The sequence below is a fragment of the Xyrauchen texanus genome, chromosome 43 (genome assembly GCF_025860055.1).
Source record: "Xyrauchen texanus isolate HMW12.3.18 chromosome 43, RBS_HiC_50CHRs, whole genome shotgun sequence".
Lineage (NCBI taxonomy): Eukaryota > Metazoa > Chordata > Actinopteri > Cypriniformes > Catostomidae > Xyrauchen > Xyrauchen texanus.
Genome location: NC_068318.1, coordinates 30,075,368 through 30,097,359, shown reverse-complemented (window position 1 = coordinate 30,097,359; position 21,992 = coordinate 30,075,368). Strand labels below are relative to the sequence as shown.

The window sequence follows — 21,992 nt, the reverse complement described above, 5'->3', positions numbered from 1 at the left end:
AGATTTTGCACTTATGGAAAGAAATTGGTACTTTTATTCTCCAAAGAGGCATCAACTGATCACAATGTATACTCAGGTGACCTTTGACCCCACACTTCCTGTAGCACTTGACCTTTCACCCCACACTTCCTGTAGCACTTGCCATAGATGTGACTGTCTTGTCGGGCACTTCTCACGCACCGTACAGTCTAGCTGATCCCACAAAAGCTCAATGGGGTGAAGATCCGTAACACTCTTTTCCAATTATCTGTTGTCCAATGTCTGTGTTTCTTTGCCCACCCGAAACTTTTCTTTTTGTTTTTCTGTTTCAAAAGTGTCTTTTTCTTTGCAATTCTTCCCATAAGTCCTCCTGAGTCTTCTCTTTACTGTTGTACATGAAACTGGTGTTGAGCGGGTAGAATTCAATGAAGCTGTCAGCGGAGGACATGTGAGGCGTCTATTTCTCAAACTAGAGACTCTGATGTACTTATCCTCTTGTTTAGTTGCACATCTGGTCTTACACATCTCTTTCTGTCCTTGTTAGAGACAGTTGTCTATGTCTTTGAAGACTGTAGTTACACCTTTGGATGAAATCTGCAGTTTTTTGGCAATTCCAAGCATTGTATAGCCTTCATTCCTCAAAACAATGATTGACTGATGAGTTTCTAGAGAAAACTGTTTCTTTTTTGCAATTTTTGACCCAATATTGACCTTCAGACATGCCAGTCTATTGATACTGTGGCAACTCAAAAACAAACACAAACACAACGTTCAGCTAGCACCAAATGATCAATTTATCATGATTACTCAAGGATAAGGTGTTGGAGTGTTGCTGCTGTCTAGATTTGATCAAAAATGACTTTTGTCAAATAGTGATGGTGCTGTTTTACATCAGTAATGTCTTGAATATACTCTGTGATCAGTTAAATGCCACTTTGGTGAATTAAAGCACCAATTTCCTTCCAAAACAGTAAAATCTGTACATTTATTCCAAAATTTTGGCCGCCATTCCCAGAAATATTTCAAATACATCTTTCCATCTTAAATAAATGATTAGACCTAATGTCTCTCTCCTGCATGCACAAATATCACCTTATGCAGGCCAAAGTAAACCTTGTAGTACACACAAAGAGCACATGCAGAAACCATGTTCTTCTGGAGCTAATGAAGTCCTGAATAAACTTTATACAGATTTAATAACCAACATTGGGGTAAAACAGAAAGGAGCACACACTCATTGATCTTGGCTCTTTTGAAACGGAGCATTAAGATCTCATTACAGATGCACTTCTCAGTCAAAATGTAGCAGCATCAAATCTGTATTAATGCATCATATCTAACCACCAAAAATTTGGAAACAACTGTGAAATGTACTTTTTACTTTGTGTCTGGATTAAAGTACATGTATATGTAGTAATACAGAGAGCTACATCCACAATGTGCAATTAAGTAAAGTTTTCCTATTTAAATTAGTAAAGACACATTTTTTTGTGCAAGAGGAAGTGATGCAATTCTGGAAATGTACTGTGATTAACCCTTTAACTTTGTTTAAACAATTATTAGAATGAAATTAACCAGTTATTAACCAACTAATAGCAATTAAAAATAAAATTTTCACTCCGGAACAATTAAAAGGTTCTTCGTTCCTGTTTTCTCGTTACGTAAAAAGACATTTGTTAGTTTTCGGTTTTCGTTCCTCTAACAATTTTTAGTCCCTGGTTTAAAGTGTTTTGAATCACTCCACTGATAAAGCATAAATTTTTTTTTAAAAAAAATCCCAGATATTCAGTAGATAATAAAACACAAATTAGGACAGCTTTATAACGAGCAGACTGTTGTAAACAATCAAACATGGCATGACTGTGAATAAGATTTTGGGTCTAATTGGGTTTAAGAAGAACATAAGATAAATCTGAATAATATATTGCCATTGCTATTTATCATAGCCAAATATAAATGAATATCTGAATGCAACTGCAGCTGTTACTCGACGTGGCCACCAGATGGCAGCAGAATTACAGTTTCAGTATTTACTCGACTGAGAAATTGTTTTGTTTTTGAGAAATTGCTAAACATAAAATTTGTTGTATTTTAGATTAATTAAATTAATCAATTCAGGTTATGTTAAGTCACTCTATCTTGTTTGAGTTCCTGTAGTTTTGCATTGAACTTCCCTTGAAGTTCAATGTTGAAAAAAATAACAAAAATTATTATTATTTTTTGTTGTTGTAAAACTCTCATTAGCCTTAAATATGTAGCTTATTTTTGACTAAAAATCAAAGATTAATTTTTTCTTTTCTTTTAAGTGAAACTAAGCAAATTTTCCAGTAAATACACGTGACCCACAACGCTCTGCCGTTCACTAAATGTCCACTTGAGGTCGCCAGAGCGCATGAAGAGATGATGACGCTCTCAATCACATCAAAAGAGTTTGAGTCATCAGGATATTGAGCAACCAGACGCAAGAAGCCTCAAGCATAAATGCATTTTTATCAGCTTCTCTTAAACAAATACAAACATGCAACATGTGTGTAATCAACCCATGCTTTTATTTCATTTGTTGCATATAAAAATGTTTAGTTTATGGACTCTGAATCGATTCGAGTTGGATCTACAGTACCATCAAAAAACTGTAAGAGACAAAAGTATCATCAGAACTTAGAAATCAATGTTAAAGTATCAGTTCATGTATCCCTTTAATGACATTGAAAAATACCAGTAATAATAATTAGTAATAATAATAATAATAGCCACGATTGGCTTTGGTCCAGGGCTGCTAAAATCTACAGTATGTGTGTCAGAAAATATGCTTATTTAACATCTGAAAGTGTTCAGTGCACAAGCACATCTACAAGGCTGGATGACACAAAGGTAGCAGACAGTGCCTGAACAAAGTTAAAGAACAGCTTGAAAATAGAACATTACGCAGCCAGGCACCTCTAGAGCAAACTGAACTGTTTCTACGCATATCTGAGAGTCTATTGCATCCACTGCATTGCATTCGGCATCTGAAACCAAAGCAATGACAGCAGTGTTCACTATGTGCCACTATTGGACCAAATAAAGGAATCAAACTAATGTCCTAAGCTTTAGATTTAAATGCAGCGCATAATATGCCCTGATACCCTGGCAGCGAATGGATTACACATCCTCTCAGACAGTTCTTTAACACGTAAAGAGACGGGACATGTACAAACAGACATACAGACAAATAAAATACGTTTTTAAGTTAAGGCACAGCCCTGGGGCCAAACGCCAGTGGCGACTTGTCTCATATTGTTTGGCTTTTCGCCTAGTTTTCCATAAACAAGCTTGAAGGTGACTTTTTTTTATTTTTTCGGTTTTAATTTTTATAGAGAATATTAATCTTTGTTTTTTTTACATCGGATAATATTTAAAATAATAAACATTCTCTCAACAAGAGTTTACCAAATACATCAACTCCATCGCCCTTCGAATGAAGTTTAGAATCCGTCATCATTTACAACAAAAATTACAATATGTACAGCAAAATAAATACATTGTAAACAGCAAAAAAAAATAACGAAAAAATAAAATCCATAATTAGGTAAGGTCATCTGGTGAGGAAAGAAATATCATGGCACAAACTTAAATAATAATAATAATAATAATATATATATATATATATATATAATAACAAAAAACAGTACTACTCAAAAGCCAGAATTCAAGTTTCTGTGAGCATGTTATATTTCCTACAGCCTTTAAAAAGGTTTGTTCTATGTACACGACAAAAAAGACAATAGTTTTTAGTAACTTGCAAGTCCACACGCTTTACGCTACAGTTGATGGTCTACAGTAGGGTACTGCTTTCAAACAGAAGCGATGCGGCAACATAATAAATAAAAGCATATACACGTATAAATAATAATTCGTTATTAAAAGCCAAAGAGCGCCGCGTGTCGCATAGTGCATGGAGAACTTTTGGCATGAAATGCGCAAATGCGGAATTGACGCTAAACTGCATCTAGCCCTAAGAGAAAAATCTCTGATCTAATGGGATGAACGATTTGTGTTTTATGACTCAAAACGTCAAACAAACAAGCAATGAAATCATGTCATACCAACAGCTTGTGTAATCGTATTTCGGAGAGCATTGCACAACGCGTACCCTACGATCGTAGATTATCTGTGCGCAGAACTTTTGACCTATAAGGTTTCAGAATGACCTCTGTAGGTTGTAGTTTAAAGCTCGTTTCAGATCCTCAGTAAATAAATAAACAGGCAAAATAAAAATAAATAAATAATGAAGAGCACGATTTAATTGTGTCGAGTTCAAAGTCTCGCACGCTATAAAATCTCCAACAGCAGCTTGTGCAAACAGATGTCGTTATTACCGAAGTACTTTATTTAGTAGCTTTTAATGTGTGATACACCCATAACAGGATGTTGCCATTAAAAGATTTGGTTGACCTGGAGTTATAAGCTAGAACAAGATGTTTTCTTAGCAAAAAAAAAAAAAAAAAGACCTTTGCTTGGTGATTAAAATGTCTATAAGGATTATAAGGCGGATTTTTAGAGAAAGCATAATGACACTATACTTGAAGTGACACTATACTTGGGCAGTGGTGGCTTGGTAGGCAAGGCTGTGGGTTACTGACCAGAAGGTTGGGGGTTCAAGCCCCAACACCACCAAGACACCACTGTTGGGCCCTTGAGCCTATCTGCTTCAGGTGTGCCATATCATGGCTGACCCTGCACTCTGACCCCAGCTTAGCAGGGATATGTGAAAAAAATTATTTGTTGTATGTATAATGTGTGACAATAGATCAATTATTATTAAGTCTGTATAATCAATTATAAAGACATTTATAATGTCATAAAATAATGGATAATATTGTTTCATAAATAATTGTTACCAAAGTTATAATTCTAACATTGTATTCATGGTTACACCTTTAAAGCGTATCTTGAGTTAACTGACCATGACATTTTCTTGATGGGTTTCATGAGAATCACCCGGTTACAATTATTCATAAGAACACATATTATTATGATGCATTAAGAGAACATTCACTTTCAAGTAACTTGTTGCCAAAATCATTGCTTTGAAACACGATAAAACTACAGGAGTAAAATGGCAAAAAAGTATTAAGTATTAAGAGGCTCACTGGAGGTAAATGTTTTACTAAGTAAAAAAAAAAAAAAACAGAAAAATGACGTACAGCTTCTTAAATCTAAAAGGAGAGGATTTGTGCAACACAGCAGTGATGTATGATGGAAAAAGCACAAACTGACGCAGGGCGACTGTCACGTTGCGTACTTGCAAGTTACCCTTCACGTTAAGTTTCCTTGAAAACACAACAGCTGCTGTTTTGTTATTAAAAGTAACGTAAAAATCTTTATGTATACCGTACAAAATCATCCAAGAGGCCATGACAGCAACAAGTTGAGTTTTATGTCTGTTTTCAGTCAAAGTTTAGGAAGACTTAAAACGTAGAAAAACAGGTCTCTTTGAAATCCAAGGAAATGCGTTCCTTTCTATGTTTTTCCTCACTGGCCACGGCTGGTGTCGTTTCTGTGAGCGTAATCTCCTCCGATTGCTTTGTGCAGCGGGCGTCTACAGTAACGGCCCTCCGTATGTTTATTTGACCTGGGGCGGAAGATTTTCCTGCTCTGAACCACAGAGAAGAACGGGAGGATGGGCGTCCGCACGGACAGTGTCAACAGACATCATCAGCCATCTGCTAGAAGATGCGGGCCAGGCGAAGGTAAACAAAAGAAAGCTCGAAAAAACAAGAGGACTAAATGTTATTCCTGAGTAAATAAAACGACAACCTACCGTCTTAATGACCTTTCGTCTCCAAGCAGCTCGTAGAGAGACAGAATGAGACACAGAGAGGCCAAGGTCTTGGAGTGCAACGTGCGCTTTGGAAGTCAATTTTACTGTCAATTATTAAATATTTAACGTTTTTTGCCATCATGGCGTTCAGTTTACACGGTCCAGACACGCTGCTATGTGTCTGCAGACTGCTCGTCTTCCTCCTCCTCGTCCATGCTGGGTTCCATGGAAACTTCCTCGGAAATCCCCTCCTCGCTCTCAGGAATCTCTGTGGATTCCGAGTTCTGCGTGATGAGCGTTTTGGAGTCACTACAGCTGTTGTCCTCATCCTCTTCCTCCTCGGCCTGGCTGCCGCTGTCCTTCTCCGTGTCTGACTCCCCGTCCTCTTCAAGGGTCAGTTCAAATTGGAACTTCTCAGCGCCGCCGGATCGGCTGCCCTCTTCAGACTGGTCTGGAGTGGGAGACGGGCTCTGAGGAATGGTGCTCTGGTACCACTCTCTGTTATCCTCTAATGTGTCCAGAATGTCCTGGGCGTCCGGGTGGACGAGGTCGGCCCAAGTCTCCCACAGTGGATGGACAATGTAGTCGATGAAGCCCACCTAGAGATGGAGAGATGTTTGTGAGCATTTCCGCATATGAACGCACACAACACGACCGTTGTGTGAAAGAACCCGTGCATTAAAATTATTGTCGCCGTCATTTATTTTTGGAGTCATCTCATTTTAGTCGTAGTCTGGAGCCCTGTTACGGCAGAGTAAAAGTAAAAGCATTACCTGAGACTTCTCTACTGATGCATTGTGTTTGTCACACATGGGACTGATCTCCATCCCTCGCTCTCTCTCTCTGTCTCCCTGACTGAAGAACTCCTCCATGATGCGATCGGTCCACTGTTTATACAGCTGCAGCGGTTTGGTGGGGTTACTGAGGTCCGCACAGTGGACCATGTTCTGTAGCACCTGAACAACACATTCAACAGTTAATGCCACCAAAATAATACTTTCTTGAGTCTTACAAGCCTAATTCTGGTACATTAATTCTAGAGATGTTCATGAATAATCAAGCAATAGAGTCCTCATTCTGCACAAGCTACTCGAGTATCACAAATCCATTTTCATTTCCGCATATGCCTGCTGTGAACAGCGCTGATACACTGTTTTCCCTAAGAATCTCTCACCAAATCCCACAGATACAGTTGAGTCCACTGGAGGATGTTGTGGAGGTACTCAAGAGTTTATACTCATGCCGTCAGTATTGGTTTCTAGAGTGTATGTAAGTTAATGTAATGATTTTTACTGTTATTTTTAAATATATTTTGTTTTCTATTGCTATTAATCATTATTATTCTTTAAACTTTTTCCCAAAAGAAAAGCATAGTTTGTAAACATTATCTTATTTCGAAACTGTTCGTGGTAATGTTTGTGAATAAAACAAAATCTAAAGATTCAAGTATGTGTTAAACGTGCATTTTAATTTACGATTAATCGGGTACTCTGATGGATGGGTTAGAGTACTCGAGTACAAAATTACTCGCAAATGCCCATCCCTAATTCATTTGACTTTTGTTTTTGTGTCACTTTAAATAGCTGTTGAAGTTCTTTGAATATAGCATTTACAAAGTAAAAAAGACAAACATCTTACTTGTATCCTATCTGAATAATTATCCAAGAGCAACACGCCAGAACTGGTGACCTTCTTCGTCTCCACCATCGTCTTCAGATCGGCCAGCAGGTTCATGTGTTTGGACATATCAGTAGCCAAGACCTTAAATAATGATAAACATAAACTGTGAGCTATGTTAAAGTAACATTCATTTCAAACTTAAAATAATAAACCAAAAGTTTAATTCAGAATACAACAATTAGGTCGGCAGAACGTACGATGTCTATGACCATCTTGCGCAGCGATTGTCTCTGTTTTTTGTTAAGGTTCTGAAAGATGTCACAGTTCTCCTCCTGCAGGAGTTTGAAGCCGACGGCAAGATGATGGTTTTCCAGCACTGATGCGTCATTGTACATGAGCGCCAACTCAGAGTCTGCGAATACACACAATCACACACAAACATTAACAAAAACAATGACAATTCTGTAGCATACTGCCTAAATGCTACATGGACCAGGGTTAATATAATTTTACATTTCTTCTTTAGTTCTCATATTTTATTATTAAATTTGACCTTTCAATTGATTTGTTTTCACTTTATACATGTTTTTAAACATGAATATCACAAACATTTCTCTGAAAACAAGACATAATATCTGAGTATATGAACAAAAAAAATTTTTTTTTGGAGTACTGAAAATATATTTTAATGTCAGTTTTTACAAATATGTTGTTTTCATTTAGTTTTTAGTTTATTTAGTTTTGGTTGATGATAGTTACATTGAATTTACCCTGTAGTAATCTGCACATTAGTGTGTGTGTATCTACTGTGATGGACACACACACATAGACTGTGCAACAAACAGCGACATAACTCCATCACTGTCTATGAGAGATTACAGTGTGTGACGCCAGCGACGGTCTGCTTGTCACTCACACACACACACACACACACACACACACACACACACACACACACACACACACACACACATGTTGTGTTTCCATGTTTTATGGGGACTTTCCATAGACATAATGGTTTTTATACTGTACAAACTTTATATTCTATCCCCTAAACCTAACCCTACCCCTAAACCTAACCCTCACAGAAAACTTTCTGCAATTTTACCTTTTCAAAAAAACATAATTTAGTATGATTTATAAGCTGTTTTCCTCATGGGGACCGACAAAATGTCCCCACAAGGTCAGAAATTTCGGGTTTTACTATCCTTATGGGGACATTTGGTCCCCACAAAGTGATAAATACACGCTCACACACACACACACACACACACACACACTCACACACACACACACTCACTCTAAAGCACTAAAGCCTCTTGCAGACAGCTACACACACCCATGAGGGCTGAATAGCATTTATCTGTCATATCAGTGCACCAGTTCTGCTTATGCCAAAATAAAGTTACGTAAGCAGATGGGCGGTTGTGTGGATTTAAGAAAGATGTGTGCCACTGTTTCTGTCTTTCCAGAGCTGATGGATTTGGGCCATTAATACACTGTCAGACTTATCTCCTCTTAAAGGGACAGTCCACTCAAAATTCGAAAGTTCAGTTTTTACTTAACCTCATGTTCTTCTAAATCTGTATGTCTTTCTTCAGTGGAACACAAATGGAGTTGTTAGGCAGACTGTCAGCCTTAGAAACACAATTCACTTTTTTATTTTGTTATGGAAAATGCAGTTAAAAAGATGCAATGAAAGTCAATGGCATTTAAACATGTCAAACATCTCCTAATGTGTTCCATGGAGGAAAATAAACAGATCACAAACGGTTTTACTAACTTCACAGAGCAGTTCATTGTGGTGTGATCTGAAGGGTTTTAAAACATTTTGAGCTTTGGGCACCAAAGTCAAATTCATATGTTTTTATTTATAAAACCTCATTCTAGTCCTCAATGCTGATTGGTCAAATACAGTGCTAAAATTGCTTCTTTTTTACCGTAGAATTCAGATGTAGTATCATTTAGCCGTTTTCTGTAAGCGCTTTTCATGTGGAGTTCAACACGGTGTGAATCATGGAAATGAGGCTGGACGATTGCTGTAGCAAAGTGGATATCCACTATTAATATAGTGGAGGATCAGAGTTTAAGAGATTTAATGCCTATTACAATGAACACGCAACCTATGGGGACTAGTTCTTTCAATTAGTCAACCTCCTAATAAGACTTTGGGAAACGTTTAATGTTATTTGAATTGGTGCTATTTCAGTGCATTTTTATCTCTATACTGTGGGATACTTTGTTTGGAAAATGTTTATAAAACATTATTGCATATTGATTTCTATTCTAGGAACTAAATGCATTTCAACAGGAAAAGAAGTAGATATAGTCAAATTTCAACACTTTTAAAATCTGCAATTAATTGCAATTAACTATGAAAAATCATGTAATTAAATATTTTAATCAGCTGGAAGCACTAGTTGTTTTATTATCGATAGACAAAATTGTATTATATTAAAATATTTTGTGGCCTGATCTTAAAGTAGCCAAATACATTTCCATCAATGTACTGATAATTCAATATTTTATCAAAAGTAGAATTGCTTGGATATGATTTGCAACACTTATTTTTAGAATTGCCCATATATCCATAAAGAACACTTACTGGTGTTAATAAGGAACTGGTTCGAGACACCTGGGTGGTCTACGTCGTGAATTGCACTGGCGAAAATGGCAGCAAGAATTTCAAGGTCTGTGAAAACCGCCTGAAAGAGAGCGACATATGGATGTGTGGTCAGTACTGGAGAGCAGATATTATCTCAGACCACATAACTCATTTATAAGTCCAGCAAGTAGCACAAAAAGTCCTGAGTCAAGTGTGCATTAATTCTTAGCACACTTTAGAGGGTTTGAAGAATTTCTTCCCCACAAAATCCCACTTACTGTATATTGTTAGTCAACAAAAAAAAGAAGAGTTGTAATTCAGTTTTTCATGACCATTTTCAACTCTCTCTCTCTGACACTTAAGAATAAAACAGGCTGTTTTTGCTATTGTTCCTTTAATATTTCTATTTGTAAATGATCCTTTTTCAATAGCCATGAAGATATCGGAGAAAATCATTTTTGTAGCTTATGGCCATGGCCAAATTATTGGCAGTGACATAAATGTTGTGAGTTTTCTGCTTCAGTTGTTGTGGTGTTGATTCACATTGTTTCTAGATTATTGTGCAGAGTGATCAGATGCATTTTAAATCATTGCAAAAAGCTTCATTGGCCAAAGAAAATTATTTTATCACAAAAACCCAAATTTCACTGAATTATGGTCCTGGAACAAAATGGCCAGCTAACATCATTTCACTGATCATATCAGCAGCACCTGGGAAAGTGTGAATGAGTACTAGTCAGAAATCACTCTATCATTCTGATTGGATTATAAGAGCAGACTGATGCTATAAAAGGAGGGAAGAAGTGCTTCCAATCATTGTGGTCTTGTTATCAATGATTACCTCTATATAAAGAAGAGCAGCCATCATCGCTTTGCATCAAAATGGCCTCACATGCAAGGAAATTGCTACAAAGAATATTGCAGCTGAAAGAACCATTTACCGGATCAACAAGAACTTCAACGAAAGAGGTTCAACTGCAGTGAAGAAGGCTTCAGGATGTCCCAGTGTGTCCAGCAGGCACCAGGACCGTCTCCTCCTGAGGAGTCAGCTACGGAATCGTGTCACCACCAGTGCAGAGCTTGTTCAATATCAGCAGCAGGTTGGTGTGAGGGCATCTGCACGCACAGTGAGGCAAAGACTTTTGGACAATGGCCTGGTGTCAAGAAGGGCAGCAGAGATGCCACTTCTCTCCAAGAAAAACTTCAAGGACAGACTGAAATTCTGCAGGAAGTACAAGGATTAGACAGAAGAAGACTGGTGCAAAGATATTTTCTCTGATGAAGCCCCTTTCGGACTGTTTGGGACATCTGGAAAGTCGATAGTCCAGAGAAGAAAAGGTGAACGCTACCATGAGTCCTGTGTTGTGCCAAAAGTGAAGCATACTGAGACATTCATGTGTGGGGTTGCATTTCATCACAGGGAGTGGGCTCTCTCACAATTCTGCCCAAAAACACTGCCATGAATAAAGAATGGGATCAAAACGTCCCGCAAGAGCAACTTCTCCCAACGATCCACGAACAATTTGGTGATGATCTGTGCATTTTCCAGCACGATGGAGCACCATGTCACAAGGCAAGAGTGATAATGAAGTGGCTCGGATATCATTACATTGAAATTTTGGATCCGTGGCCAGGCAACTCCCTGGATCTTAATCCCATAGATAACCTGTGGTCAATCCTCAAAAGGTGAGTGGACAAGCAGAAGCCCACAAATTTGAGCACTAATAAGGCAAGAATGGATCTCCATCAGTCAGGATTTGGCCCAGAAGCAAATTGCAGAGGTTATGAAGAACAAGGGTCAACAGTGTAAATATTGACTCATTTACATTAATGCATTTGGCAGACACTTTTATCCAAAGCAACTTACAGGGACAATCCCCCTGGAGCAACCTGGAGTTAAGTGCCTTGCTCAAGGACACAATGGTGGTGGCTGTGGGGCTTGAACCAGCGTTCTTCTGGTTTACCAGATTACCAATTATGTGACCACTACACCACCACCACTCTTTGCATATATTGAGTGTTTTTGTCAATAAAAGCATTTAAAACTCATTAAATGCTTATCATTGTTTTCCAGTATACCATAGAAACATGAAAAAATAATCTACAAATACTGAAGCAGCAAACTTTGCGAAACACAAAATTTATGTCACTGCCAATACTTTTCAATAAATGTTCTGGATGGACTGGGGAGGAACATTGTATTTCAAACTCTTATTTGAAAATGTTCTATGATGTGTCCCTTTTTAAAAATGTAGCACCAGCTCTCACCTCCAAAGCAGGTGTGGAGAGCAGAACGTGTGTGGACTGGGTGACGTCAGCAGCATGAATGTTATTGTGATACGCAACATCTGCATGGTAATGATCTTCTAAGGTCATCAGGTATGTTATGAAGGTGTCCAAGGGAATTTTAAATGTTTTAAGTAATTCTCTCTCCTGTGTAAAAGAAAAACAGAGACATAAACATAAATGCAAGTTAAACATTGAGTGACAAAAAAAGTTTTTACAACAATGTTTTACTTGGCATTTAACTGGATTGTAAAAAGTTGACTGTGATTATAATAAATATATTGGCTATTATCTGTCCTCGCCTACATGGCCTTGAGTACATCAGCAGAAAAGAAAAGTTGTTTCAGAAGCTGAGAAATGTATTACATATTGATAGTATTACATTTTTGGTCTTAGAATAATGTGCACACAATAAGACCAGGAACATATGGTCAAGTAAATAGAGTCATGTTGTCTGTAAGGATGACTGCATCACATTGGTCAATGTCAGTGATTGGCCTCACCTGAAATATAGTGTACATCATCACCGTTAAAGGCCTGTTGCCAGAAAACTCTGTGACTTTAAAAACATTAAGGCCCCATTTGTTTACGTCCTCCAGTTCCTGAAACAGACCAGCATAGCATCATTAGAAATTCAGTCCTTTTATTAGTGACGTAAATACACCAATATGCAAAACACAATCAAACTAAATGTAGGTTTGGTTTGCGTAAGAGTTATATAATGTTGTAGAATGATCCAGGACTCCTTTAACAAATAGCCACATGAGTTTGAGGTAAAACAAAGATTGTATTTTAAATTAATCCGCAATTGATCTTAATTCCCCCACTGAAAAGCCTAGCTGCCAATGTCCTGTTCAGGCTGCTTAATAACCTTAAAGGAAAAGTTCATTCAAAAATGGAAATACTGTCATTGTAAGCAGCATACTGTAAACTAGCATGGAAATTCATGCTAGTCCAAGCTGGTCTTTTCAGCAGGGTATATCATCCTATCCAATGCCAATTCCACGTCAACAGTCTTCAAGGTCTACAAAAGTCTTTGATCAGCTGCAATCAGGATTCAATTGAGATTATTGAGATTTTGAGAGCAGAAGGGCTTGAAGGAGCTCTCCAAACATGTCCCTTTGGCTCACCTTGGCTAAAGAGTCCTCCGTATCCGTTTTGACTCCAAAGCGAGGAATGTTGGAGTTGGTGAGGCTGGTGCTGTGCATTAGTTTTTTCACGCCACTGATCTGACACATGGGCTTTTTCTTCTTGTCCTTCTCCTTCTGTGTCTGTGAGGAGGGCATCTCCACGTCATGCTGTTTGTCTGGAGGAGAATGAACAGGGAGGGGAGAGGAGAAACATACGTGACACCCCAAACCTAATGACAACACTTGAGTCAAATGTATTTATCTGGGAGATTTTTGTGATTTGTTTACCTAAAAATGTGTTGGAGATGTACTCTGAGACCTGGTTACCAGATCTGCTCATCTCAGAGAGGTGCGTTAACTCCCTGTTCAACATCCGCTTGAACTGTATAGACAGACAGACAGACAGATGAGGAAAGAAAGGAAAGAAATGTATTTAATTATCCAATAAAGACAATAAATGAAGTCAATCAACTGAATTTAAAAACATAATAATGAAATACATTTTTAAATCAACTGTGTCCAAATCAACTAAATAAATGCTTTCAAATTTAAAGGATAGCTGAGATATTAAAGGTCAAATCCTCAAATAAAGTAATGTGAATACTTTAGCAAAACAGACTGAAAATAATAATAATATTAATAATAATACAACCATCTTAACATCTGATTCAATGTGCCATGATTTCAATTTTTTTGTGTAATTACAGTTTGAATAATAAATAATGCATATTATCACTATTTCACAATAACTGACAAATATTTGCTTAAGTTTCGAGAATATGTTGAGATATAGACTTAAAACTAAGGCTGGGAAAAAATATTCGATTTTTACGATTAATTGCAATCTTCATATCAATACTTAAAATCTTAAGATCGATTGTTTACTTTTAGTTCAAAGTTTACTTCAGTTTTGGTTTTGTTCATTATTATATCTATATCGAACTGCATAGATTAGCCCTAGTTGTTCATTTTTTTATTAATATTTTTGTAATGTACCAATCAAATCAAAGGCTTATGAATTGGAATCGAACCAAATTGGGAAATCTCTATTCATACCCAGCCCTAGTTAAAACTGGATGAATTCTATAGTCCCAAATGACATATCTAAAACTACTTCTGTGTATCTTTTAATGTCGGATAAAACAAATGAGTTAAATCTCAATAATACAACAAAACACCGTTAGAGATAAACATCTCTCTCTATACCAGTTAAAAATGATTAACCTTTGGTCTTTAAGATAGATAGCACAAAAAAAGCATTTTTAAACATTATGCAGCTGCTGTCCTATATGGATCATGGTATAAAATATTCATCTGTGCTACTTTCCATACTATTTACATTTGTGGTGTACCACATATTTGAATATATCAATGCATGACGACACAGAACCCTCAATAAAAGGAAGATGAATACAACAAGACAAAGAGAGGCCAAATTGATTGTTTTGTTCATGTTGTTACTTCACAACCTAAATGTTTGTCCAAGCTACAATACAAGGTCCCCCATACAACGTCACACAGCTGAGGATCCATGCAGCCAACTTCAAAAATATCAGAACACTGTACCTTTATATATCCCCATGAGACAGACCGCAAATAATTTGCTTCAGGCATTTTCGACAAAGCCGCAGGCCAAAACAAAAGCAAGAAACAAATCACTCCTAAATCCCTTAGATGTTGCGATTCAATGCTTAGTCCTTAATCCAAACACAGCATCTCCAAAGCTGACACCAGATCAGATGGAGGTGCGATAGAGAGTGGCAGACATGGCTTGGCTCCTCTGTGCCGCGAGAAAGATGCTGTTCTTCTCAACACCATCCGAAAATGGGACTGCTCGAATAATCAATGTGGCTTGCCCTTGCCAGACAGCCAATCAGAGCTCATTACTGGGAGTGGGAGATGGGGTCTGAGTGCTCCGTCATCCGCTGATGAAGGATAGAGCAGACCTTGGAGAATAAAGCTGTTTTCACAGCTCACCTTGTACCTGGTATAATCGTAAGAGCCGTGGTGTGCTCTGTTGACTCATTAGGGAAAGAGAACATTCTCCTGGTGAGGTGAACGCACTAACACTCTCTCACAAAAATAGTCATAGACCAATATATCAAGCCTATATATTATATTATAGCCAAGATATACTGACCGGGACAATTAATCAGCAAATAATTGTGTGTTTTGTATATATTTTGTAAATTAAGTAAATTATTTAGAACATTATGTACATTTAGCAGAAAAGGACTTTCTACATTGAATAAGTTAAAGAATTTAAGTAAATTCTACATTCAAACATGTAAAAATGTATGCTATAGTTCATAAGTAAATATGATGTATGATTGTTTGTTATCTTTACAATGTGTCATGGTGGACGGCGGCGCCGGGTCATGATTTTACACACCCGGTCCCTTATCAGGCTAATTAAGCCTCTGAGAGGGATAAAGGCCGACTGCGGAAGGTGGTGCAACGAGAGAGAGATCGTTTACGGTCAGCTGACCGTCACGTGTGTTTGGGTCTTTGGTTTCAGTTTTATATTAAAATATTATTTATATTGTCAAGCCAGTTCTCGCCTCCTCCTTTCCATTGAAATCCCTTTACACATATTTATTAGCTAATTTTGGTACATTTCACTGGTAAATAAACCCTAAAATAAGTACATGTTACTCTTATCGTAACTGGTTTGCCCAGCATGCCCTGGGCTTGAATAATGAATGAGCTTAAATGTTTTCACTGTTTGCAAGTTTATTTACACTGTTCTTATTGTTAATTTTGTTGTTATGTTTGATACTCCTGGTTTTGCACAGTTTGAAGTTAATTTACTACTCAAAATTACCCATTCATGATCAAGGGAAAAAAAAAATCTGCTGATTGTCACCATCATCATGTTTTGTGCAGCAAGTGTTGAGGTCTGTGTGCACAGCTCTGGACCTTGTTTCAACCACCAGTGATGCAAAATAGTGTTGCCTCATAGACTCCATGGCATGCATTAAGGTTTCCTGTGCAAGGCTTCCATATGTTATGTGGTACGTGATTAAACATGTGTTTATTAAGTGTATTAAAGTTCCATGTACAGTATATCATATTTGTAAGTAAAATTTAATTTACTAACTCACTTTAATCAATATTATGTCATGAAGTTAAATATATTTTACTTAATGTTATATCAATATGTGAGGTGACATTCCACGTCCCCAGAGCTAGCCTTTGCTGCCCGGGTCTGGTCCGTCGAGGCCCAAGGCCTTCACTGCCACCCATATGGCAGCACACCCGACTCTTGCGGTTTCTCCAATGGGTGGTGGGCCCAAGGGATGTAGAGGAGGGTTTCACGTCGCTTTTTAAATGGTATTTAGCAGGAAACCGATGGAGTGCGTACTCCAGGTAGGGAAGGAGGTATTGCCCCAAGTGAAGGAGTTCAAGTACCTCGGGGTCTTGTTCACGAGTGAGGGGACAATGGAGCGGGAGGTTGGCCGGAGAATCGGGGCAGCGGGGGCGGTATTGCACTCACTCTATCGCACTGTTGTCATGAAAAGAGAGCTGAGCCGAAAGGCAAAGCTCTCGATCTACCGGTCAATTTTTGTTCCTACCCTCACCTATGGTCATGAAGGCTGGGTCATGACCGAAAGAACTAGGTCACGAGTACAAGCAGCCGAAATGGGCTTCCTCAGAAGGGTGGCGGGCTTCTCCCTTAGAGATAGGGTGAGGAGCTCAGTCATCCGTGAGGAGCTCGGAGTAGAGCCGCTGCTCCTTTGTGTCGAAAGGAGTCAGTTGAGGTGGTTTGGGCATCTGGTAAGGATGCCCCCTGGGTGCCTCCCTAGGGAGGTGTTTCAGGCACGTCCAGCTGGGAGGAGGCCTCGGGGAAGACCCAGGACTAGGTGGAGAGATTACATCTCCAAACTGGCCTGGGAACGCCTCGGGGTCCCCCAGTCAGAGCTGGTTAATGTGGCTCGGGATAGGGAAGTTTGGGGCCCCCTGCTGGAGCAGCTGCCCCCGCGACCCGACTTCGGATAAGCGGTTGAAGATGGATGGATGGATGGTTATATCAATAAGATTTACTTAGAAAAACGTTGTGCAAAAAGTAAGTCTTACTAGTAATTTTACAGTGTATTTGCAAACAATTTGTTTTCAGCTATATTTCTTTCAAAAATGATTTCAGTAAATATTGTGCAAATTTCTTTCATTAAATTGTATTTTATTTCACAGTTTTCTAGTATACTGGATTGTGATTGGTCAATCACGCCATCCAGCAGTCTGATATTTCTGACTGACAGTCTCTTGCTTCTCACATAATAATCAAATTTGAATGCAAATAAACCAGACATAGCGGTCTATATATAACAGACTGATCAACAAGGCCAATAAATCGTCAAAAATGTGGGTGATTATTGGTATTGGCCGATAAAAATGCTGATAAACAAAACTGGTAGCTTTCTCTTGTGTCTGGTCCATTATCTACTGACATCAGAGACGTTGCGACATAGGCAAACCAGGCAATTGCCTGGGGCCCCAAGCTGGAAGGGGGCCCCCTCAAGGAGGCTGATTACACTGGACCACAGCAACGACAACATGGAACCCCCTTAAATTATTTAATGGTACAAGACTCTGCAATGATATGTCCAGAACCCCCCTAAAGGGGCCCCCATGCTAAGAGCTTGCTTTCAAAAGTTTTGTAGTTTCAGAGCGGCAATTAAATGACGGACCATGAAGATTTACCCGTCCGGGCATATCAAAAGGAAACAAAAGCAAGAGGAAGAGGAAAAGGCCCTTTCTGTCTGGGGCCCCCAGAGTCTCTAGAAACGCCCCTGATATCAATCGTCATAAAATTTCTGTCTTCAAAATTTTTCATGCATTTTGAGTAAATATTGTAATAAGTCCATGTCTAAATCCAATTTCGTTTAGCACCACAGTTTTCAGTTTCCTAATGCAATTTTTTTCCCAAACTAGCATTTCTGAAAGTCTTAATTTTCGAGGGAGGAAAACACCAGTCCAGTGTGGATGAGGGGCATAAACATTGTTTTTAAATGGAAACAGATTTATCAGTTTTAATCAGTTTTATATCAACCATTGGCATGGCCACCCTTCTCTAGATAGCAGCATAAATATCAGCCATTATTGGTCAACCACTACTGGTAAAGTCTAACTATTATTTAGCTCAATCATACGTGTCAAAAAGGAGACATATTTAAGCTGTTCATACTGTATTAGCTTGTATTTTAGCACAAATATTGACATTGACCCAACCAAATACAAACTTTCTCAAATCAAAGGCTAATCAAAAGTGGGCGACTTTGATGATACTTGCAAACTGATCTGAAAAGAACAGAGCATGTCATAAACAATACAACAGCATTCATATGGAGATATGGACCCCCACTCGGGCCTCATCCAACCACAACACAAACCTTTCATGTAGCCATAAAAAACAAATGGACAGATCAGTAGCTCTCTTATTAGAGCAATATCATTTGGCGGGATTTCATTGGGGCTGATTTGAATATTTGACCACACAGCCTTGACATAGTTTTATCAGGAGAAACATGAAACCTCAGCGGTGGTGTATTGCGTCACGACATTACTTTATGCAAAGCAAAGCATTATGAGACTCATATGGTTTCATATGAATGTAAAAGTGAATTCCTAAAAGAGTGGATTACTAGAAGAGTACAATGACTAAATAGGACAAAAGAAAAATATTTTAAGACTGAATTGCTTCTATCTAAGAGTTGATCAAGGATTGAGACTTACTGCACAATACGTATAAGTACAAACTTGTGCAAAGTTGCAAAATCTATAGGAAGATTCCGGTTACATACAAGTTAAGCTCAATCAACAGCATGTGTTGCATAATGTTGATGTCACCAAAATAATTTTGACACATCCCTCCTTTTCATTATAAAAAGCAAAAAAATAGGTTCCAGTGAGGCACTTACAATGGATGTGAATGGGGCCAGTTTCCAGAGGGTTTAAAAGCACAAATGTGAAACTTGTAATTTTAAAAAAGCACTTACATTAATTAATCTATTCAAAATGGTGTATTATTTAAGCTGTAAAGTGTTTAAATCATAATTTTTATAATTCTTTTAGGTTTTACGGCGTTACATCGTCATGGCAATGAAGTTGTAAAATTGGACATACATTTAATCAGAACATTTTATTAAGCGTTTTTATCACACTAAAATCATGTTAACATGCATACTGTTTACATCTTGTGGCTATACTTTTGAAAAACTGAGTATTTAAACATTTACAAATTGTCCCCATTCACTTCCATTGAAAGTGTCTCACTGTAATTGATTTTTTCGTCTTTTTTAAAAAAAGAAAAGGAGGGATGAGTTTAAATAATTTTTGTGGTCATCAATATTATGCCACAAATACTGTTGATTGAGCTTAACTTGTATTGGATCCATTATATTACTTAAATGACAGTAAATGATGATTTAGAGTGTGACGTAAGAAAAATACTGAACTGATGTATGATTAACCAATGAATGGCTCTTATGAGTCGGTCCTTTGCACTTAATCCGTCAATCAGATTCACAGAATCGGACTCACAAATTTAATGACATGATTTGAACCGGTCTGACTGTAAAGTAATTACACGTTTGAACCATAATCAATATAATGTTGTAAAGTCAAAAGTTTAGACAATCTTTACTGAATTTGTTTTTCATGATCTTAAATTGTTTTTTATCTAACGGCTAATGCTGAAATGCTTGCAATTATTTATGTAAACAAATGTACATTTCTTTACAAAATTCTAATTATTTTAAATTATTTGCATTTTTTTTGCCCGACACACACACAAGGGAACTCATTTAATACTGTTTCAGAAGCACCAATTCTGATTTGTTTAGCATTTATTTGGTCACTAGATAACTCCCATTCTTGAATGTGTGTTATTACATAGTTTTAATGACTTTACTATTATTCTAAAATGTGAAAATTGTAATAATAAAGATTGAGACTTTTAAAATGGTAGTGTACGTTCACTTCAAGTTGAAAAAAGATCAGGGTAGGGGATAGAGAATTTTGTTCAAGAACAGAATCCTGCAGAAAGCACTGCCATACGGTACAGTGGATTATAAATAATTACAGACTAGAGTTAACTAGCGGGAGTGTGGTTATGCTATAGGAAGAGTCTGGCCAGTGTTATGTTGATGGAAAGGATAGCACTATAGCAATGCTACATTTGATCGTATGGAACAAGAGAAAACCCTCTGACCACACCCCAAAATGTGCCAGGAGGTCTTTCATCCACGTCATCAGAGAGGCCATGCTATTTCTGGAGATCTAATTATCGCCTCATCAAGTTTAGCTCCATGTTTATTGGGAGCATGTACACTCATAATAACACATTCAATTATTTTTTCTTTTTGAGAAACACATGTGCATGGTGCTTGCCTGTGAACTCAAAGGCCATCTCGATGCTAATACTGTTTGATGTGGATGATTTTTAGGGCACTGCAATAAGGTGATATAACATTAAGTAAACACTTTAATATTTAACATTAAGGACATGTTCGAATCACCAACGTTAAGTATTAGTAATAGTGATGCTTATTTTAGGGATGCTGACAAATAAGGTTTTCTGAGGTAATAAAAAGGAGAAATCATTACAAAATGTAGTTTAAAACATGTCAAATTTGTAGAAATGTTTGGTTTCACACAAAGACCAAAACATTTATTTAGTGACATTTAATGAAATGTCATGTGGTGTAACCATCAAAAAAGGTATTAAAATACTTTCCTTGCAGCTTGAATACATGAGTGTACACAACCTAATCATTAATATAAAATAAATAAATATATATATATATATATATATATATATATATATATATATATATATATATATATATATATATTTATTTATTTATTTTATAAATTGAAATTGAAAGCTGTTTTTATTTTTATTTTTATGAATTGCATTTTTTATGTATTTATGAATAAACCGATGGAGTGCGTACTCCAGGTAGGGAATGAGGTTTTGCCCCAAGTGAAGGGGTTCAAGTACCTCGGGGTCTTGTTCACGAGTGAGGGGACAATGGAGCGGGAGGTTGGCCGGAGAATCGGGGCAGCGGGGGCGGTATTGCACTCGCTCTATCTGAGTCACGAAAAGAGAGCTGAGCCGGAAGGCAAAGCTCTCGATCTACCGGTCAATTTTTGTTCCTACCCTCACCTATGGTCATGAAGGCTGGGTCATGACCGAAAGAACTAGGTCGTGAGTACAAGCGGCCGAAATGGGCTTCCTCAGAAGGGTGGCGGGCTTCTCCCTTAGAGATAGGGTGAGGAGCTGATTTTATCACAAAATAAACCATGATCATGACTCTAAAGGGGAGTGGATCGTGCTTATTACATGTACAATTTTGCTCATCTACCCGGCACTAGCAGGCTAACTGTAAGACATCTCGGAATGACGGAATGACACACGACAAGGAACGCTGTAAGACACAAAGACAAGCGCTTGGGGAAAAACAATGTAATATTTTGAAGAACAGATGACAGAAAAGCAGTCAATGCGCATGTCTGTTTGTTCGGAGGCCTGCAGCAGGAGCGTGTCTCATGGAACACGCGTGTAAAG

The 21,992-nt window shown here is 37.8% G+C and overlaps 1 protein-coding gene across 8 annotated transcripts in view; it reads right to left on the bottom strand.

Annotated features, from left to right (window-relative positions):
* Positions 1-2,518: 2,518 nt before the first annotated feature.
* LOC127635439 (cAMP-specific 3',5'-cyclic phosphodiesterase 4D-like) overlaps positions 2,519-21,992 on the bottom strand; it is a 146,487-nt gene continuing 127,013 nt past the window's right edge. For 7 of the 8 annotated variants that reach the window (XM_052115490.1, XM_052115491.1, XM_052115493.1 and 4 more), the window contains 9 exons: positions 13,712-13,805; positions 13,424-13,599; positions 12,797-12,895; positions 12,276-12,440; positions 10,008-10,107; positions 7,660-7,814; positions 7,421-7,543; positions 6,556-6,738; positions 2,519-6,381 (listed from right to left, as the gene is read on the bottom strand). In XM_052115490.1, the coding sequence (XP_051971450.1) occupies positions 5,956-6,381; positions 6,556-6,738; positions 7,421-7,543; positions 7,660-7,814; positions 10,008-10,107; positions 12,276-12,440; positions 12,797-12,895; positions 13,424-13,599; positions 13,712-13,805 (1,521 nt within the window). In that variant the 3' untranslated portion in view covers positions 2,519-5,955. The remainder of the gene's footprint in view (positions 6,382-6,555; positions 6,739-7,420; positions 7,544-7,659; positions 7,815-10,007; positions 10,108-12,275; positions 12,441-12,796; positions 12,896-13,423; positions 13,600-13,711; positions 13,806-21,992) is intronic. The other variant, XR_007969476.1, reaches the window with a different exon arrangement.